This window comes from Trichoplusia ni, chromosome 8, assembly GCF_003590095.1.
Source record: "Trichoplusia ni isolate ovarian cell line Hi5 chromosome 8, tn1, whole genome shotgun sequence".
Lineage (NCBI taxonomy): Eukaryota > Metazoa > Arthropoda > Insecta > Lepidoptera > Noctuidae > Trichoplusia > Trichoplusia ni.
The window spans coordinates 10,671,192-10,689,254 of NC_039485.1; the positions used below are offsets into that span (position 1 = coordinate 10,671,192).

The 18,063-nt window shown below is 36.1% G+C and overlaps 2 protein-coding genes and 2 non-coding genes across 15 annotated transcripts in view; 1 reads left to right on the top strand and 3 right to left on the bottom strand.

Moving 5' to 3' along the window:
* LOC113496530 (myocyte-specific enhancer factor 2) overlaps nt 1–13,978 on the top strand; it is a 56,709-nt gene extending 42,731 nt beyond the window's left edge. The window contains exons 2-10 of one of the 12 annotated variants that reach the window (XM_026875774.1): nt 1,045–1,193; nt 2,314–2,451; nt 3,542–3,607; nt 4,393–4,693; nt 4,771–5,006; nt 5,276–5,400; nt 8,990–9,159; nt 9,491–9,583; nt 9,765–13,978. In XM_026875774.1, the coding sequence (XP_026731575.1) occupies nt 1,140–1,193; nt 2,314–2,451; nt 3,542–3,607; nt 4,393–4,693; nt 4,771–5,006; nt 5,276–5,400; nt 8,990–9,159; nt 9,491–9,583; nt 9,765–9,907 (1,326 nt within the window). In that variant the 5' untranslated portion in view covers nt 1,045–1,139 and the 3' untranslated portion in view covers nt 9,908–13,978. Of the gene's footprint in view, nt 1–1,044; nt 1,194–2,313; nt 2,452–3,541; nt 3,608–4,392; nt 4,694–4,770; nt 5,007–5,275; nt 5,401–8,989; nt 9,160–9,490; nt 9,584–9,764 lie in introns of those variants that run through there. The other 11 variants (XM_026875776.1, XM_026875777.1, XM_026875778.1 and 8 more) reach the window with 11 other exon arrangements.
* On the bottom strand, nt 5,729–5,800 carry Trnah-gug. Its single transcript has one exon. It is a non-coding gene; the product is annotated as a tRNA-His (tRNA).
* On the bottom strand, nt 6,905–6,976 carry Trnah-gug. Its single transcript has one exon. It is a non-coding gene; the product is annotated as a tRNA-His (tRNA).
* LOC113496531 (ionotropic receptor 21a) lies at nt 13,070–18,019 on the bottom strand. The gene is made up of 9 exons (XM_026875788.1): nt 16,993–18,019; nt 16,731–16,927; nt 16,516–16,647; nt 16,275–16,436; nt 15,940–16,181; nt 15,725–15,865; nt 15,450–15,645; nt 14,970–15,168; nt 13,070–14,800 (listed from the first exon to the last, which is right to left on the bottom strand). Exons 1-9 carry the CDS (start codon nt 17,767–17,769, stop codon nt 14,246–14,248), a joined length of 2,601 nt encoding a protein of 866 aa, XP_026731589.1. The 5' UTR covers nt 17,770–18,019; the 3' UTR covers nt 13,070–14,245.
* Nucleotides 18,020–18,063: the final 44 nt, after the last annotated feature.

Sequence of the window (18,063 nt, forward strand, 5' to 3'; positions counted from 1 at the left end):
CTTTTTATCTTTGATATTTTCTTGATCTATTCAGTTCACTTATTTTAGTAAGCTCAGGAGATTCTGAATTATTGTGTGAAACTTTTGAACTATTTCAAATTCATGAAACGGTCATGAGAAATCTACTATCAGTTTATGCATAATTAAAACTTTATAAGTTACAATGGTCGATGAACCATGTTTTCGACATCCATGAATTTACGAGTTATTTCATTGGACCTCAGTAGCTCATTGTACATGTTACGCGACTGATTACGTAATCGTTGTAAACATTATCACTTAACTGTTAGCCGCGTATTGGGAATGTGTGATGTCCGGTCGGTTTGTGTCTTTGACCTTGCCTTAAAGCTCGTATTGATTGAGCATCATAAAGTCTACACATGTTTTATATCCGATTTTTGTAATTCCATACATATTCATTGTACACAAAATAAAAATTGAAATAAATCGCACAAAATTAAATGAATTGTTAATAGCGACACTGTACACTATTATTCATCTGAATGTACAGTATTTATCACCGGCCGTATCGCGAGGAAATATTTATGTTCAAAACAATCTCTTAACGAGAATAATGCTTTAAGAATTGTGACAGATAGTGCTATCTGTTATGTCACCTACTGGATTATCGATAAATAAAGTAGCGAACGACCATCACTTGAACTGCGAGTTGTATGACACTCTATTAAACTAAGTTGAGTCGTTATCCATTCATTCTCAAGAGGCATTCCTTTATAATTGTTTACAATATCCAAAATATGCGGCTGATTTAGTATTTGCATTTATATTACGTCACCTTAACTATCTGTCATCAGCCTTGCCCCGACTATGGTCACAATCACGACCATGGTTCCAAGAGACAAGTGCGATGACGAGAGCTTTTAACCTTAACTAACGTCACATATAATAACCTTTATCACAATAGCAGTAAGGGTCACAATTGATTTACGATTTATTTATCTCTATCGGTTTACTAGGAAATGTTGTTTACTTAAAATGTGCTTTTTGATTCATGACTTAGAATTTGTTTTTGTTTGTCTACAGGAAGCAGCTGTTGACGTCCGCAGTAGCAGCCAGCCCGAAGGCAACTCTTTTTCTCGCCCCCGCTCCCCGCACCCCCTTCCAAGATTGCTGCCACCATGGGTCGGAAGAAAATACAAATATCCCGGATTACGGACGAACGGAATCGACAGGTAAATAATCATACGCTTATTTTAAAATGATCAATGTACTCTATGTAGAAGTTATATCCACATATGGTACTATTGATACCAAATATTTTATATTCACCGCATAACTAGTCATAATTACATATTAACTTGATTCTAACGCCCAACTTCGTCATTATAAGTGATTTATAGTAAAATCTCTCTCCAACTTACATAACAAAATCGGAAATCAGAAGTGTTTCGACGTTCATACATAACATTGGCTGTTTGAGTGAAATGACCTTACCATGAGGCATGACCTATCAGATGCGGCCTATCAACACTCCCACTGCAAAACATTATCGCGAAGGGACAACGACCGCTCCCGCTTGTAATTTATTAATTATACGATTACACTGTATATCAACCTTGTCCAGTTTATTATGACCCTACAAAGCTCTCCTCATCTCCCCTCTCTCAAAGTACATTTTTAATTAGAGGAGGGGAAGGAAGCTCTTTGAATATGGACTAGGAGCAGCAGCGCAGACATGTGAAATTAAAATTGCGAAGGTCAATTTACTTTCGGTATTCCAACTTCCTTTGTTCTTTATAATAAACCTAGTATAAATAAAAGAACGACACGCTATCAGACTACATATTTGAGTATAACAGGAAATTCGTGAAGTTTACCAGGACGTCTATCGACTTTTTAGCTAAGTTTTAAGGAAAATACGAACAAACCGCAGATGATGTGTTCGTACAATAATCCATTATTATATGGCTCAGAATATTGAAGTTTTAAACGTATGTTGAATGACACATCACTTTGATGAGTTCCAGTAATAATTATTACTTGATTCCGTCCGTGACCCAATAAAATGCTTTTGTTTTCATTATATCAATATCAAAATTACAATATGGACGAGTATTTAATGATAAACATGCTTTCTCGTGTAATTGTACTGGGACTCTACCTTAATTAATGTACTGATGACACCAGTAATGTTATACATGAAATTTAACACATTGAGATACTGACGTATAAAGAACAATAATTTCTATTTCATTGCCTCCAACCAAAAAAAAACAATCATCTCTTTCCATAGAAATTAAATGTAATTGACTCTTTCATATCTTCTAACGTATTTCAATTTATAATTTACAGGTGACGTTCAACAAGCGTAAATTCGGTGTGATGAAGAAAGCCTACGAGCTCAGCGTGCTATGCGACTGCGAAATCGCCCTCATCATATTCAGTTCTAACAACAAACTCTACCAATATGCGAGCACCGATATGGATAAGGTTTGTTGCAATCCCATAAATAGCTGTTGTAAAACAATTACCATTACCTAAATACTTGTAATTGTTAGTCTGAATTTTAACATTGCCAACACTCAGGCCGCTACCTAAATATCTAATGTTATCGTTTACATTAGAAGGCAAACAAGAAATTTTAAGATTTGATTTGAACATATTTCTTCTACATCATCATTTCGATCAACGACTTTAAGACTATATATTTTCTAATTTGTCTCTATATCTCGCCTACTGTATATTCAACATTGTCTACGTAAACTATACGATTGTACTTTGTCAAAATGTTGTTCGTATCATGTAAATCGATGTCGGCTTCATTATCATTTCTTTTGCATACATCTACTTTAATTGTTTCCTGTACTCAGTTGTTTCAAAAATCAGACGTTCCTAAATCAATATTTTAATTTGTTTCAATATTTCCTTCTAACGTTTGTTCGCTCCAGTACAGTCGTGGTCTACACTAATCGTTTAAAGGAAAAAAAATATTCCGTACTAAAGGTAGTGGAATTAATTTCTTATGACGTGGCTTGTGGATATTTATTGTGACACGACTAATACGCCCCACTTATAATACTAAGCTTTATAATATTTTAATGAAACTCGTCGCTATAACTACGACGCTGAGGTCGATATTTGCATATTTTTTTTGCACATTCAACAACAACATTGACTGAATAATGCGAACATAAAGATCATTAGGTTCAAAAAGATTTGACTATTTGTTATTCGTATTTAATGTTAATGATACAAAGCCAGAGAGATGTTTTACAAGAAATGGAATACTAAGTACTAAACATGATTCATTTTGAATAGAATAGGCATAGAAATTATATTTTAGATGACGTCCATAAACTTCAGTACTAAGACAGTTTTTGAAAAGTTTTTTATATTATTATTACCAGAAAATAAAACGTTTTAAGAAAAAAAGTAGTCGCTACGGCCGATATCGGTTAGGAACTCACTAGCTATTCAGTCGTTCATTAAACCATTTTCAATTTTCATCATGTTTTTTCTTTTTTTTAATTATGGGGTTAACTTACAAGACAAAAATTACGAATCAAAATTTCTATTGCAGGTTCTTTTGAAATACACGGAATACAACGAGCCGCACGAGTCCCTGACCAACCGCAACATCATCGAGGTACATTAAGTACGGCGTCATCTGTGTGCCCGTGATCGCAATGCAATGTCCATGCAAAATTGACTTATCCCATTAACCGCGTGCTTTGTACTTACACACAATACCTAATGCATACATTTGTTACTAAACAATCCCCAAGAACAAGTTGTTTGAACCTCACTAGATTATAGATGTAGATCTCGTACCCAAAGACCTTGTGTCAACGATATCACATCAATATAGAGAAGTAAGAATAGACAAACACGAGCAATAAAGAAGCATGTTTATTTCCTGTTAGAAAAAAGAATCAAGTACAAAACACCAGACACCCAGTTTTATACTAACAGTTTATGAATAGACACCCCAAATATTTATGTTATTTTTTCCTGTACCAGCATGGGTTTTGTAAATATATTTGTGTTTATTTGAATTAACCGCGCCTACCTGACTCCGATGTTTTGATACAAGGGTAAAGTCAGTGTTGCATCATTGCGTTCGACACCACACAAATGTACGCTAAAAAATTTCACGTACAATTTTACCTAGTTACACGTAGTTTTATTGAGAGCACTGTTTTTATTTTGACCCTCCACTACATACTGAAGTGATACTATCTAAACAAACGAAGCAGTAGCAATTACGTTTAACGCGATTGACGCTGATAACGCTAATGGTGTGTATAGAGGGTGTAATCTAATAATTTAACTGGATTTTAATGCATGCAAGATTAATACAGTAGGTACGCGTAGAGTATTTATAAGTTTGGCTCGTCAAGCCACCTGAGCTGTTTTCGCTGACACTTACAGGCACTCACAAAGAAAGAGCATAAGAACGGAGTGATGTCACCGGACAGTCCCGAGGCTGAACCCGAGTACAACCTGACACCAAGGACCGAGGCAAAGTATTCCAAGATTGATGAGGAATTCCAAATGATGATGCAGAGGAACCAGTTGAACGGGAGCCGTGTGGGAGTGGGCGTGACGGGAAGCAACTACAATCTGCCCGTCAGCGTCCCCGTCGGAAACTATGATCAAACACTGCTTCAAGCTAGTCCACAAATGCATACCTCTATCAGTCCACGGCCATCTTCATCGGAAACCGATTCAGGTAAATGGGATCAAAAAACAATTAAGTATAAAATACCTCTCAAAAATCTTAATCTAACCATCTTCCTCTGTTTTCAGTATACCCAAGTGGTGGAATGCTCGAAATGTCAAACGGCTACCCTGGCTCCGGATCCCCGCTGGACGCGGGCTGCACGCCGTCTCCGTCGCCGGGGCCGGCACCTTCGCCGCACCGGCACGCGCATAAGGCTCACCACGCCCCACCACCGCATCACTCACCGCGACATAATAATCTGCGCGTCGTCATACCCAGCTCTATGCCGCCGCCGCAAGACGATATATCTTACACTGGAGAGGTAATTATGAAGATATTAACCTCCATTCAATCATCAAGTTCACGTACATGCTATATTTAATTGCACAGTTTACGTACTTGAGAACGTTATTCCAAAATTCAAAAGTTTGCATTTTAAACCAGTTTCAGAATGGCTCGTAACTTCCAATTCGAGTCACGTCGAATTACGGAAGAATAACCAAAAATTTTGTGACCCTGAAAATTTGTGATCCATTGAATTTCTTATTTAGTAGTAGTATTTTGTTCATGAGTATTTATTTTCATTTCCAGACACCGCTTGGCTATTCTGGACTCGGCAACTTTGGACCACAGGACTTCAGCATCAACTCGGACATGGGCATCGGACTGACGTGGGGCGCGCACCAGCTGCAGACGCTACAGCACAACAGGTACATGTCTGTGCCCATTTCAAATTACTTCTTATATGTGTCGCTTACTAAATATCACATTAAACGAGTCAAAGGAAAAAAATACACCATAAATTGGTACTTCGTTTGATCTAACTGTTGAGTCTTGAGCTGAACTGAGTCATGAGAAGTAAATATAATTAAAATGGAGTTAATAATGATTAAAGACTCGTCTGGTGTGATTTTTGTGTTGTCTTTTAACATAAGCTTAAACAGACTAACAAGCCTACAAAAAATTGGAAACTGTAACTAAAACAAAGTAGAAAAAACTAACAAATTTTAAAAAGAAAAGTTCCGCCGTAACAGTGTGAGACACTGCCGTGACCAGGATTCGAACCTGGGTTACTACGGCCACAACGTAGGGTCCTAACCACTAGACGATCACGGCTATCGGAACTGGTGATTGTGTTGGCGAAAACAACGAACTGTTTGAACAACATTACATAATTATCACGGCTGCGTGCGCAGGAGTTACAAAACTGCGCTACGATAAATTGTTAATTTTTTTATTCAGCTTAATTTACAATAGCCGTTTAGTTCAATGTCTGTTGTAAAGAGATTTAATATTATTTGCTAAGTACTGCAGCATTGTTGTACCAAACTTTTCGGTCCATTTTAAATTGCGTTCTTTTTTAGTTCAGGAATTCCCAGAAGGAATTACATAGGCAGCCGACAGCAATTTACTACAAAAAAAACGATCTTAGTTGTTGGAAAGGCACAAAGGCTCTTTTCAGTTAAAAAAAATATCTTGTCAATTTGCGCTGCCCAAGCACTTTTTTTTTATCTGAGTCGTGATCAATTTTGGTCTAGTTTAGTTTTTAGCAACATAATAAAAATAGAAATATATTGATACCGTGTGAGAGTAAGAAAATCAGTAAGACAGTCAACCAAAAACAATTATTTAACTTTTTTTAAATTATAAAATCAGAAAACAAGAAGCGATTTCAGAGAAAAATCGGTATTGACAAATAAACAACAGTTAATAACCACTGAAAATGAAAAGGTATTTTTTTCATGTCAAGGACTCCACAAAATCAAGAAAACTTGTTCCATGAGGTGAGCCGTGTCAAATGAATGTCACGCATGATAGGAACCTGATTGGATTCCTAAAGCATTCGTGAAAAAAAGTTGATAAAAAGTTCAATTCATTCGAAACAGTTTTTGCTTTAAGTAGATAATTTGTTGAATCGTATAGAAAATCTTATTAGCATCGAGCATTGTAATTTTAAATCTCTTTAATATTGAGTAAAGTGACAATAGCAGTGTGAAAACATTTGACTGATATATTAATGTAGAAAAAAACCTGTAAGACATTCGAGTATTATTAAATTGAAATCAATCATTGAATTTAGAAAAAAAGAAAAGAAATAAAGGTTGTTTTTAATCTCTCCAAAATTGTAAACATGATATGTGTCTATAACTGTAATATCTATAATTCAATGAATACTCATTATAATAAAAAATGAAGCTCCGCCGTGACAGTGTAAATCACTGCCGTGACCAGGATTCGAACCTGGGTTACTACGGCCACAACGTAGGGTCCTAACCACTAGACGATCACGGCTACCGGAGCTGGTGACAATATTGCCGAAATAAAAGACCAATTTATAAATGTGAAAGTTCTTAACTAGTTTTTATACTAACCGTTCGATCCAGACACTGATATTTTAGTTCCTGTAAATTATTACAGATGGCGTTTAAAGAAACAAGAAAATAACGGTTTTCGAACGTTCTTGTAAATGTTTTTCTTTTTGTTACATTGAAGATGTGTGAAATTTGGTACTTTTGTTAAATAAGTAAAGTATGACATAGCAAGCAGATGAGTTTGACCACTGGGCTATCTGATAACCAGCTTCCTTTAACAATAAATTATTTGTAGATTGTGAGGAAGACTTATATCTTGTGAGACATAAATATTGCTGTATCAATCACAAGTAAATAAGTGACTTGCGGGAAGTAATTCCTATCCTTCGTTTCTTTTAAAACTCGCAAATATTTCCCTTTCACTAGTGCTCTACATTTTGCTCTTGATGTCGCTGAGTAACTTTCAAATTATGCAATAGATGGCGTTGTTTCAAGCAATTAAAAACGTTGGGTAAATAGGTCAATTTTATTAATATGACATTTAGTGGTCTCATTATTTTTGTGTACCTTATTAAATGGTTCATTTTAAACAAATAAACATGTTATTTACGATTACTCACGTGTTTCTCAGAAAAGCTCGATTGATCAATGATTTCAGCTTCCTAAATCATGAGACAATTTATATTACAAAGGTTATCACTCAAACGAAATGGAAAGATGTGCTGAATATATCTCCTAAACTTTTTCCAAAGGTACATTAGAAGCTCTATCGTAAAAGCGTTAATTTCTGAGATAATATCCGGACTACAACTTAAATTACTTCAACCATAACACTATATTAATCACCGGACTATATCTATACACCGTGATTTTTTAGTCGTCTTACAAAAACAGCCCAGTTCCTATGACTAGAACACGTTCATGATAAAAAAATAGATATTTATGAGATTTAAATAAATTTTCAATGCAATTTTTATGCAATATTATGTTGCAATTCGCAGTTTTTTAGAAACACAGCTCTGTTGCGAGCGCGGTCCGAGCCTTGTAACAATGGTGAGGAGCGCGGGCGGCGGCGTTTTTATCATTTTTAGGAGTATTTTTCAGATTTTTCTTCGTACTTATTATCTTAGTTGACGATAAGAAAATAATTATCGCGCCTAGAGGTATTTTGCGTCGGATACATGAACTGGGCTACTTTTGTAAGACAACTAAAAAATCACCTTGTATATATACAGCTATTAAAACTGATACTAACTACATCAAAAACAATACTTACTTTGAGAATACGCTGTCACAATAACCAGTTCCGATGGTCTTCCCCGCCCCCTTTAAAGTACTAAAAGGCGGTGGCAGAAAAGTAGAGCTTCTTTCACCGAAAGCTCAACTTACAATGGTTACTCGCAAGAGTGCACCAATCAAGTACAGAGATAATTACAGAATAAATTACGTTTATCGGTTGTTATAGTTGCATGTCTCTAATTGGATGTTATGAATTAAACATGTTATATATGCTTGTCAAGTTATGTATAAACCAACCGTTATAACTTGAAAAGTTTTGACAAACTCCATTTTTCATGTAAGCAGTTCCCCTATTGAAAATGCGCTTCAGTTTAAGGCGCTTTTATGTGATAAGTCTTTTGTATAAAAACCTGCTCTGTTTAACATTTGCAATTATATCGAATATTTTATATTGTGCTCGTACTTCGTTTTATTTTTTATTAACTAATGCATACATAATTAATTAGGAAGGTTAAATTACCTGCGTCAAAAGGATAAGAAACTGCCAATTTTACAAACGACACGACCAAGAATTTAACAATTTTTTCTTTTTTTTTACTTGACTGTTGTTAACTTGAGCGCAGTCTTTAAGCATCCTCACTGAACTCTTAAATTTTAAGTCATTTATTATAAAATTCAAATTATTTATAGCTGTTCCTTATTTTGGAAGTGAGACAAAAATTCTTCGTAACTAATGTAAGGGTTGTGTCTACAGTAGCAGCTTGCCAGTACTGGGCGGCGGCGGGACGCCTCCCCCAGCGGCGTCGCCAAGCAACGTGAAGATCAAAGCTGAGCCGGTGTCGCCGCCGCGCGCCCCGGACCACATGCACCGCGCCCCGCCTGCGCCCGCGCCGCAGCCCGCGCATCTCTCCGGAGTCATTGATGGTGTGTGCCTGACTAATAATAATAATGTCACCAGATTTTTGTATATTGTCAGTTTATTGTTTTCTGGGAATATTTTGAGCAAAGAGTTTCTATTTTAGATACCTAATTTCTCATCTCATATAGTCCTAATATGATATTGAGGTTTTGACTTATCTTAATCACGCAGAAAAACCATCCCACAGTATTTGTAGTAGTTCAAAATTTTATGATGACTCAAACTATTCCTAGAATGATTATAAATTAACAATGTTCATATTTAGTGACATAATTAACCTAACATATTAACTAATAGCAGAAAATTTATACGCGCATTATTATCTCTTCATTATAGCTGACTATGGTTTAAGCCGCTACACGTTCTCTTGTAAGACTCAACTAGAGGATATTAACACTCATGACGGATATGCGGAGAGTTCTTACAGAGGTCTGATATAATTTATTTTTAAAAACACCTTCGCTTCAAGTGAAGTCTAGACTAAATTAATTAGAATTTTCATTTCAATTTTTTATTTTTGTAGAAATTTCAATTCAATTCAATTTATAACAAAATTAATTAACTCAAAATAACAATGACAATTAACAAAGATTAACCTTAAAAATTACAGTGTATCGGCACGTTGCAGGTTCAGTATCTTCAAGTAACATGGGCTCGCCGGCCGGACAGGACATGCGGCACGGGAGCGCGGTGCCGCTGGACTACGAGCAGCCGCACACGAAGCGGCCGCGGATCGAGGGCTGGGCCACATAGCTAGGCCACGAGGCCTTCGGCTCGTACCCGAGGCCCCTGCACCCGCACTGCTAGGCCCGCACCGCCCCCAGGCCTCTTTCTCTCGAGCTTCGGCGACCGTCCTCCGTCTCTACCCCCGGTGCTGCATACAGTTATCCCGCGGCTCAGTGCTAACCTTATCACTCCAAAAGTCTGATAAGCAAAAGGTGCATCCAAATTACGGTGCTTAAATATTTTGATGGCACGGTCGACTATCAACGTTCTTCACCACGTGGATTGAGCCCGCACTAAGGGCGAACTAGTACATTACAAATTCGTAGACCTATAATGAGGTCCTATATTATTGAATGTTCAACTTTACACTACCCTCTATCAATACGTAATTAATTATTGTAATGCACACGAGTACACTAAAGATTAAGATTAAATGTTAAAATTAAGTACAATAGATGCAACCCTTCTGATCAATTTTGAACTTTAAGTACATGTAGATAGAATCTAATTCCCCTGTAAATAGACGACATTATATGTGCAATCCGTGCCATTGTCTGTTTAGCTTAAAGTTAGTCAAATTAAAGATTAGTGAGTGTAAAATGTAATTCTGCACTGTAAAGTTGAAGTTGAGTGCGTCGTCGGGAACCGGCGGTCGGAGTTGTGTAGTGCTAAGGACACGGACACACTGGAGTGACTAAGTGCGTGCAAGACTTGTAAACAAACGACTGTTAACATTTTGTGTTAGTGTTTTAAAAAGTTTTTTGTGCCATTTTAAAAATTATAATAATAGTGTGACATCCGAACTTGAATCTGTAAATTAGTAGTCGTAGTGTCATCACAGAAGATAATAAATTATATGTATTGTAAAATCTACTTTATCTATTGACATATTTATACATGAGAATCATAATGATATTTACATAATATGTATACACGTCCCGTTAGGAACGAATGTTATGTAAGTAAGTAGGTAATGTTAGCTAGAAATGAGTATATAAAGGTACCACACGAAGCTTTAAAATTTCTTATGATAACACTTGCACTCTAAGCAGAATTGTAAGTAAAACACCCTTTATATTGTACATTTTAGATCTCTTGACATTTCGACACGTGAGTACATAGTTTGACAGTAAGTAATACAATGTCAGAGACACATATTTCTAGAGGATGCTTTGAGCTATATTCATATAGCGAGCACTTGGGTACACGAAATCAGAAAACTACAGGATGTTACTTTATCTGACTAATCTGTTTGTATCATTACCTTATAATATAAATCCCACTCATAATATATATTTGTATGTATGGTCTTATCTCGTTACAGACCAAAATATTATCGAGTCAATTTTGAATATCATATGTAATTAATTGTTAAGTATGTGTAGGTTTATTTAGTGGCTATAATGGGTTACAAAAATGTATGGAACAACTTTGTTGAGTACATTTGCTTTTTATTTTGTTAATGTGATCTGAAGTATATTTTTATTTCTACTTAAATAAAGTTATAACTAGTAGATATTGTAACAAATGAACAATATACCTACGAGTCAGCTTTAAGCACATACAAAATTATATTTTACATTGAATATTTACACTAAAGTATGCACTATATCACGATCCGCCCTATTTTTAGATGATATTGTCTGGAATAAACTGTACATTGTGTCGTCCATAGTTCATAAAGTCCTTCATCTCCCGCTTCCTGACATGCTTGGCCCTCCCTTAGAACTCCTTCAGCACTTACTATGAGCTTTCAGACTGAAGCCATGGTGGGAGCGGGACGCCGCTATCTGTGAAGTGCGCTGTCTCACTTCCACCAGTAACAAACCAGTTTGTATAGCTCGTAGTACAGGCACAGATCACGTCTCAGTATACTGCCCTCCTATAGTTCCAAACAGCCACTGTCTCCCCTCCCCTCCTCATATCTTCTCACTGTAGATGCCTTACTCACAGTGCCTATATGTACCATTTTGTACCAAAATTTGTATGTTATAGCATTATTGCTTTAATATTCACACCCTGGTAATCTTAAGTCATATGATGATATTACTTGTTCTGGCCGTAGTGAGCAGAATGTTTGTTTCTAACGCTGCTGTACAGTCAGGGTCGGAAGTGGATAGAATATCGAACGCTAAGATTTATAGTTGTAAATTGGATGTCCCGATTAAATATATAAATGTTTCCTGCTTTCTAGTTAGACGTCCGACCCGCACGGCTGTTCCTACTCTATTTACTTTTGCACTCGACTGTACACGATGGACTCACTACCGTCAGAACGATACCTATGATATATTTCTGTACCACATTTGTCAGTCAAACTGTATGAATGTGATTATTACTATAAAATATAATATTAAGAGTAACGAACAACTTTGCATCATAGAATATCATTAGTACCTTCAAATCACAATAACAAAATGCTAAATGTACATTTGTTAAATTTGTACAGGGAATTATCCATTTTTGATGTTCAAAAGTCTGAACGCATAAGAATGTTAAAAAAAAATGTATTTTCGCATTGTAAAATAAGTACACGGTTAGTTTTAACGAATTAATATTTTATTACCGAAACATAATGAATGTTGACCCGTTTATAGGGAACTATTATAAAGATCATGTAAGTACACCTTGGATGTTAGATTAAATTGTTAATGTGATATAATTACCTACACTGTTACGACCCTGGACCCGTTCCTTGTTACTGCTGCCGTCACGGCCGTCACCCACTTTTGTATCAGAATGTTAGTATAATACTCGTGACGCCGCTTTGCTTGTTCGCGTACGATGTTGCCTACTTCTCCACCGGGTCCCGTAGTTTGAGATTCTACAATTGCGTTACTGTTTCGGTCGTTCGTTCCTAAAGTTCCTTTCACTGGAACCGTCGATGTGTTTTGTATTAAAATTTGCTCAATATGTTCGGCGTTGAAGCGAAATCCTTGTTTCTTGTTAGAGTTCATTATTTTCTAATTGTCCGTCGTAGTTGGTATGATAATAATTAAGTGTTGCATTGTACAGTATCGTTCACGTTGCTGTTACCTATATACCTATCACGATACAGGCGCACTGGTAAGAGGCCATAGCCAATAAACGCAATTTTGCACAAAAATACATTGTTATCGGATGAAAATGTTAACATTAAGTGAAGTTTTCTTTGTATTTGCGTAGAGCGATGAAAACGAATGTCATATGTTTTATCGCTTGCACATACTATTGTATCGAGTACATTGTATATTACAACAGTAAGCTGGTATTGGGAGCATGATTTCCGAGGTTGTGAGCTTTGCTATCGGGAATGAGTTTCAAGTTTAATTAATTAATAAATATATTATTATTATTATTCATTTGGACGCACAACCGTGTTGTGTGTTAGTGTAAAAAGAGTTTGTTTGATCTTTATATGTACCTACTTTCGTAATATATGTGTTTACCTATTTTATTTCGCTGTGAGACAATAGCAAAGGGCTTGTTCAGTTAACTTATAATCTAGTTCATTGCATTTAAACAGATACGTAGTAATAAGTATGAGATAACAGAAACTATTGCTGAACTTCACAGTAGATGTCGGTGTATTAACGTTCCCCGTCTTGTTTGCTATTGCACCACAGTATATCGTGAACAATTCAAATATAATATAGGAATATAAATACATATCCTTATTGAATACTCAAATCGATTTCACATTAATTTCTCTTGTAACAACAGTTGTGCAATACATATATAACAAAATGCTTAGGTAGGTATTAGGTATATTTTCGTTTGAATTTTACAAAGAATGCAAAATCTGTTGTATTTTATCGATATTTTTACTGATAATTTGAGAGAGCACCGACGGTATTCCGGAGGTGAATCTCGGGAATATTAAGTCATAATTGTGTAATTATTTTTTAAGATAAGGCCGGGCCAAATATTGCATTAGTGTAGGTCGAACGGCGGTATATCTGAGTCGCGGCAGCCATTTCTGCCCTGTGTATTATAATTGTATGATGAATGGAACATCTCAGTGGCTGAATGAAATATTGATGTTTATCGACAGTGTTAGAAAATTGTTATAAATTATTTTGATGACTGTTCGAAGGATAATAAAGAGTTGGATGTCAAGTTTCGTTTTTATTTTGTAGATACACCTTTCCTTTACAAAGTTAATTGACACTTAAATAATTTAGCACTGTAAGATGTCTAAGAATATATCTTAAAGTATGATCATTTTTAATAGAAAAGTGACGTTGTTCTATGTTCTACTGTCCTGTCTTCCAAAATATGCCAAAAAAATGAAACAAGCGAGTCTGAATAATAACATGTTTAATTAGCCACAATTCTAACAACAGAGACTTATTGACTAAGTGATTGCTCTGGTAAAGAGTTCTCCTATTTATTCTTAATAGGATCTCCAAAAGCGCAACGAGAAATAGAAGCATCATTTTCATCCAACATCTCCATATCATGAGACATAGCTCTTCGTCTCTTTCTATCCTTCTCAAATATCTCTCTGACTTCCTTATCTAGGTCAACTGAACTGGATCTCCTTGAATCAAACCTATCTGTACTGAATGTGTTATGTACCATGATGCTGTCGTTAGTAACGTTAATCACTTCTCCATCTAACGTTCCGTTAGAATTAGCTGTTGATGGTCTGCTGTCGAAATTGAGTCTGCTGTCAGTATCACCTATAATCTTTATTTCACTTTCATAGTCACTTTTTGGTGTTGCAATAAGTTGTTCCTTGGAGCTAGTACTGATTGGAGTGTTCAGTTTTTTTCGTCTAAATCTGCAGAATTTGGAGAATCCTCCGATCCATTCTGAGATTAAAGCTGTTGCAGCGATTAGAAAACCAGCTGCTAATAGCAGGAACATTCCTTGTGTGTCTTCGAGAGTGAGACCTTTTTCTTCGGCTGATGCTATTTTTAGGGTGTCGCTGTTAGCCTGTAGAGTAAAAATTTTACTATTTTCAGGACTCGTATGATACGAGCAGTGATAGGAGCAGTACTAAATAAGTTCGAAAATGGTAATTAACTAGCACTGGGAATTAATGATATCATAGGTTTATTTCAAACCATTAGACTGTTTTGGTATCAGAAAACTATCCACTTACTGCAAGCAACTTCCCGGTAGTACTTCGTTGCATTTCAAATCTTATTTCGTCGATTATTTTATCAACTAGTCCGCTTTGGATCATTCTTCCGATATCATTGCTCATTTTGGCTGAATATACAGAATTGTTAGGGAATCCTATGGTCACTCCAAACGGCACAAAACATTCATTGGAGATGTGAAGAACGGCTCGTTTTGATCTGAAATGTGTAATTATGTAACGTATTGTATATCAAAAGTTTTGTATTTACCTGCGCAATCAAAATTTTCGCTATCTCCCGCCATCATATCTTGCTGTTTTATAACTGAATGGTGGTCAAGGCTTGGACAGCTAAATCCCGATAGGCCAAAAATGATACAAAAAATAGCATCAAGAGGATGTAAGCGAAAAGCAAAAGACGGAGGATAACTGCATAAACAAAGCTGTTGATGATGACGATGAAGTTACCAATCTTTATCTTCGATTAGGTTTGCAACTTACTTAGTCGCTGTATAATTTGCCTGAACAATATACTCGAGTTCAGCCTTAGATCCTAAAAATGCATAAGGCCAAAAGAAAGCCTTTGTGGTATTCCTAATACCAGCTGCCACATCTGGTACTAGTTCAAGCTTTTTGAACAGTTTGTTGGTGTAAGGGTCCGATGAATTAAAAAACCATTTTTCCCATCCACCTTTATCTGTCAGGGATAAATAAGTTCAATGTAATCGCAAATAAATTTTAGACCACTCTATATCTTTGAAAGTAACTTTTCTTACCTAAAGTACCAATCCGATAAAATCCAGCCAATAGTTGATGTATGGTATCCACGGTTTCAGGAAATACAGGCAACGTTACAAAAGCTATGATGGAACCAGTGTAGCAGCTCGTTATAATTATTGTGAAAATCCAATACCAACCTAAAAGTGATCCATTAGTTAATAGCTCAAAATAAGGATCATATATTATTCTCCACTTTTTTTTTTAAACTTACCAATTAGCAATCTCGTCGTTATTTTGTCAGTCTTGCTCCACGAGTTTTTACCGAGAAACGTGAAGCAATTTGTAAAGGTTCCAAAGACGTACCAAAACATATTTTCTATTTCTCCAGTATTATACAGAAGGTGCTTTAACGTATGCTTATCGGAGAAGGCGAGGGGAAACATTCCGAAAAGGTAGGTGAATGTCAAGGCAACCCAGACATGCCAGTGAAATGGTCCAAGAATGGCTCGATAGCTGAGGACATTATAGAACGAATTAAAAGTACATTGGAATAGAATGGACGGAAACTTTACTAATGAAAAATGAGATATGGCAAATAGACGTTACCGTGGTAATGCTGTAGACATAAGTGTAATAAAAACTGCACAATCTTGAGAATGAGCGTAAGACAGATCCATTTCTCTTGCCCTGTCGATAGTCATGTACATTCCCGCTATTCCTAAATCAGCTCGGCCCATCATTACTTCCTTAGCAACAGAGTCTCCTGACCTAATAAATCATGCGAAATTTAATACGACGTAATTAATCTTTATGAAATAAATTATCTACTTTAGTATTATTATATTACCCCAAATTCGGCTCTTGTGGTTCAATTATTTCAATAGAAAAGTTGTTTCTTTGCGCCAATAATTTTATTAATCGTAATTCAACGCCATCCCAAACTACTCTAGGGTTTCCACCGTCAAGATCGGACAGAATCCTATACAAATAGAAAATATTATTTGAATGTCAAGTTTGAAAGTTGCCTGAGATGAATGCGTCGATAATGACATATCCTGGTACCTTCTGAACACAAATGGGGGTTGATGAGCAGCGGCGACCACAAATCTGTGTCCAGCGTAACCTTCCGTCATCTTCGGAGGGAATAAGTTTACATTTCTTGAAAACTTCCCATGTGTCCAAGAGTTTATTACAACAGGTTTACTTGCGCCCAGTCCATCAGTATACAATTTATGAGTATACAGAATGTATGGGGTTTCCTATACAAAAAGTTCATTAAAGTCAGAACGGAAATCATAGAAAGTTTACAAACGATTGTCCTTACCAAAGTCTTATCATCTCCTTCTTTAAAACTCTGCCCAATAACCAGTAAGTTAACAAACATTCTTGACATTGCACTAGATAAAAATTCTTGCACAGCCCATTGGGACGATCTTGCGACCAAGATCACTTTATTCTCCGGTTGCTTTCCTATAACCTTTGCACTGCTTTTAACGTCTGATAAGAAAATTATGAAGTGAAGGCATTCCGATTTAGCGCGAAGAAGTTTTGGCTCACTTAATTCATTGCTTTCGTTAATGAACCCATGGACGAAAGTTATTGGGAATCCTTTGAGAAGATTTTGTACTAAGTAACTTTCTTTTGATTTCACTTGACTGTCGTATAGTATCACTGGTGTGCAGTCAGTGAGGTAGGTCAGCGTCACGTTATGGAGCAATGCGATAAGCGACGGTGTTTGATCGAAATTTGTACTTTCGTTTAAAAATCGTTCATTCCATAACTCTTCTCTAGTTTTAGGGTATCCATGGAATACGGGATCTAACGCTCTTTTATGTATTTTCAAATCATTATTTGAATATTTGTCTTCATTAAATCTCCTCCATGTAATATTTTCATAGCATTCACCATCAATTTCATAAGCAACCTCAGAGGTATTAGAAATACTTTTTATTTCTCTTTTCACTTCATTTTTATAATGTGTGTCTAAAACTGATTGTGAAGGATAATATACAACTTCTTGACAAAAAATGTAGCCAGCAAGTATGATACAAAACCAAAATACTTTCATGTTGGTCGAGTTTTGTTTGATTCGTTTGTTCATACGTGAGGCTTTTTATAGGATGACAGTGACCTTCAGGCGCGATACCCCAACACAGGTGTTATGATTGAAATTTAATTTTTGATGCTTACTGCGGATTCCTTATGGTCACGGTCGTAGCCGTGACTTTTAGATTTATTTTGTGCAACCAATACTTTTTATGAGGTATCATCGATCATTTGGAACGCAATTGAATAATTGAGTAACATTTTTTTGATTACCGTTCAGCACAGTACGGTTGTGGGAAAGCACTTATACATAACAGTGGTTACTAGTATTTTCATTGTTAAAGGGTAT

Excerpts from the sequence above, each read along its gene's own strand:
- LOC113496531 (XM_026875788.1), bottom strand. The coding sequence starts at position 17,769 with ATGAACAAACGAATCAAACAAAACTCGACCAACATGAAAGTATTTTGG. Across the intron at positions 15,866-15,939 it reads AACGACGAGATTGCTAATTG|GTTGGTATTGGATTTTCACA; the intron begins GTAAGTTTAAAA and ends GATCACTTTTAG. Across the intron at positions 15,646-15,724 it reads TTATCGGATTGGTACTTTAG|ATAAAGGTGGATGGGAAAAA; the intron begins GTAAGAAAAGTT and ends TATCCCTGACAG.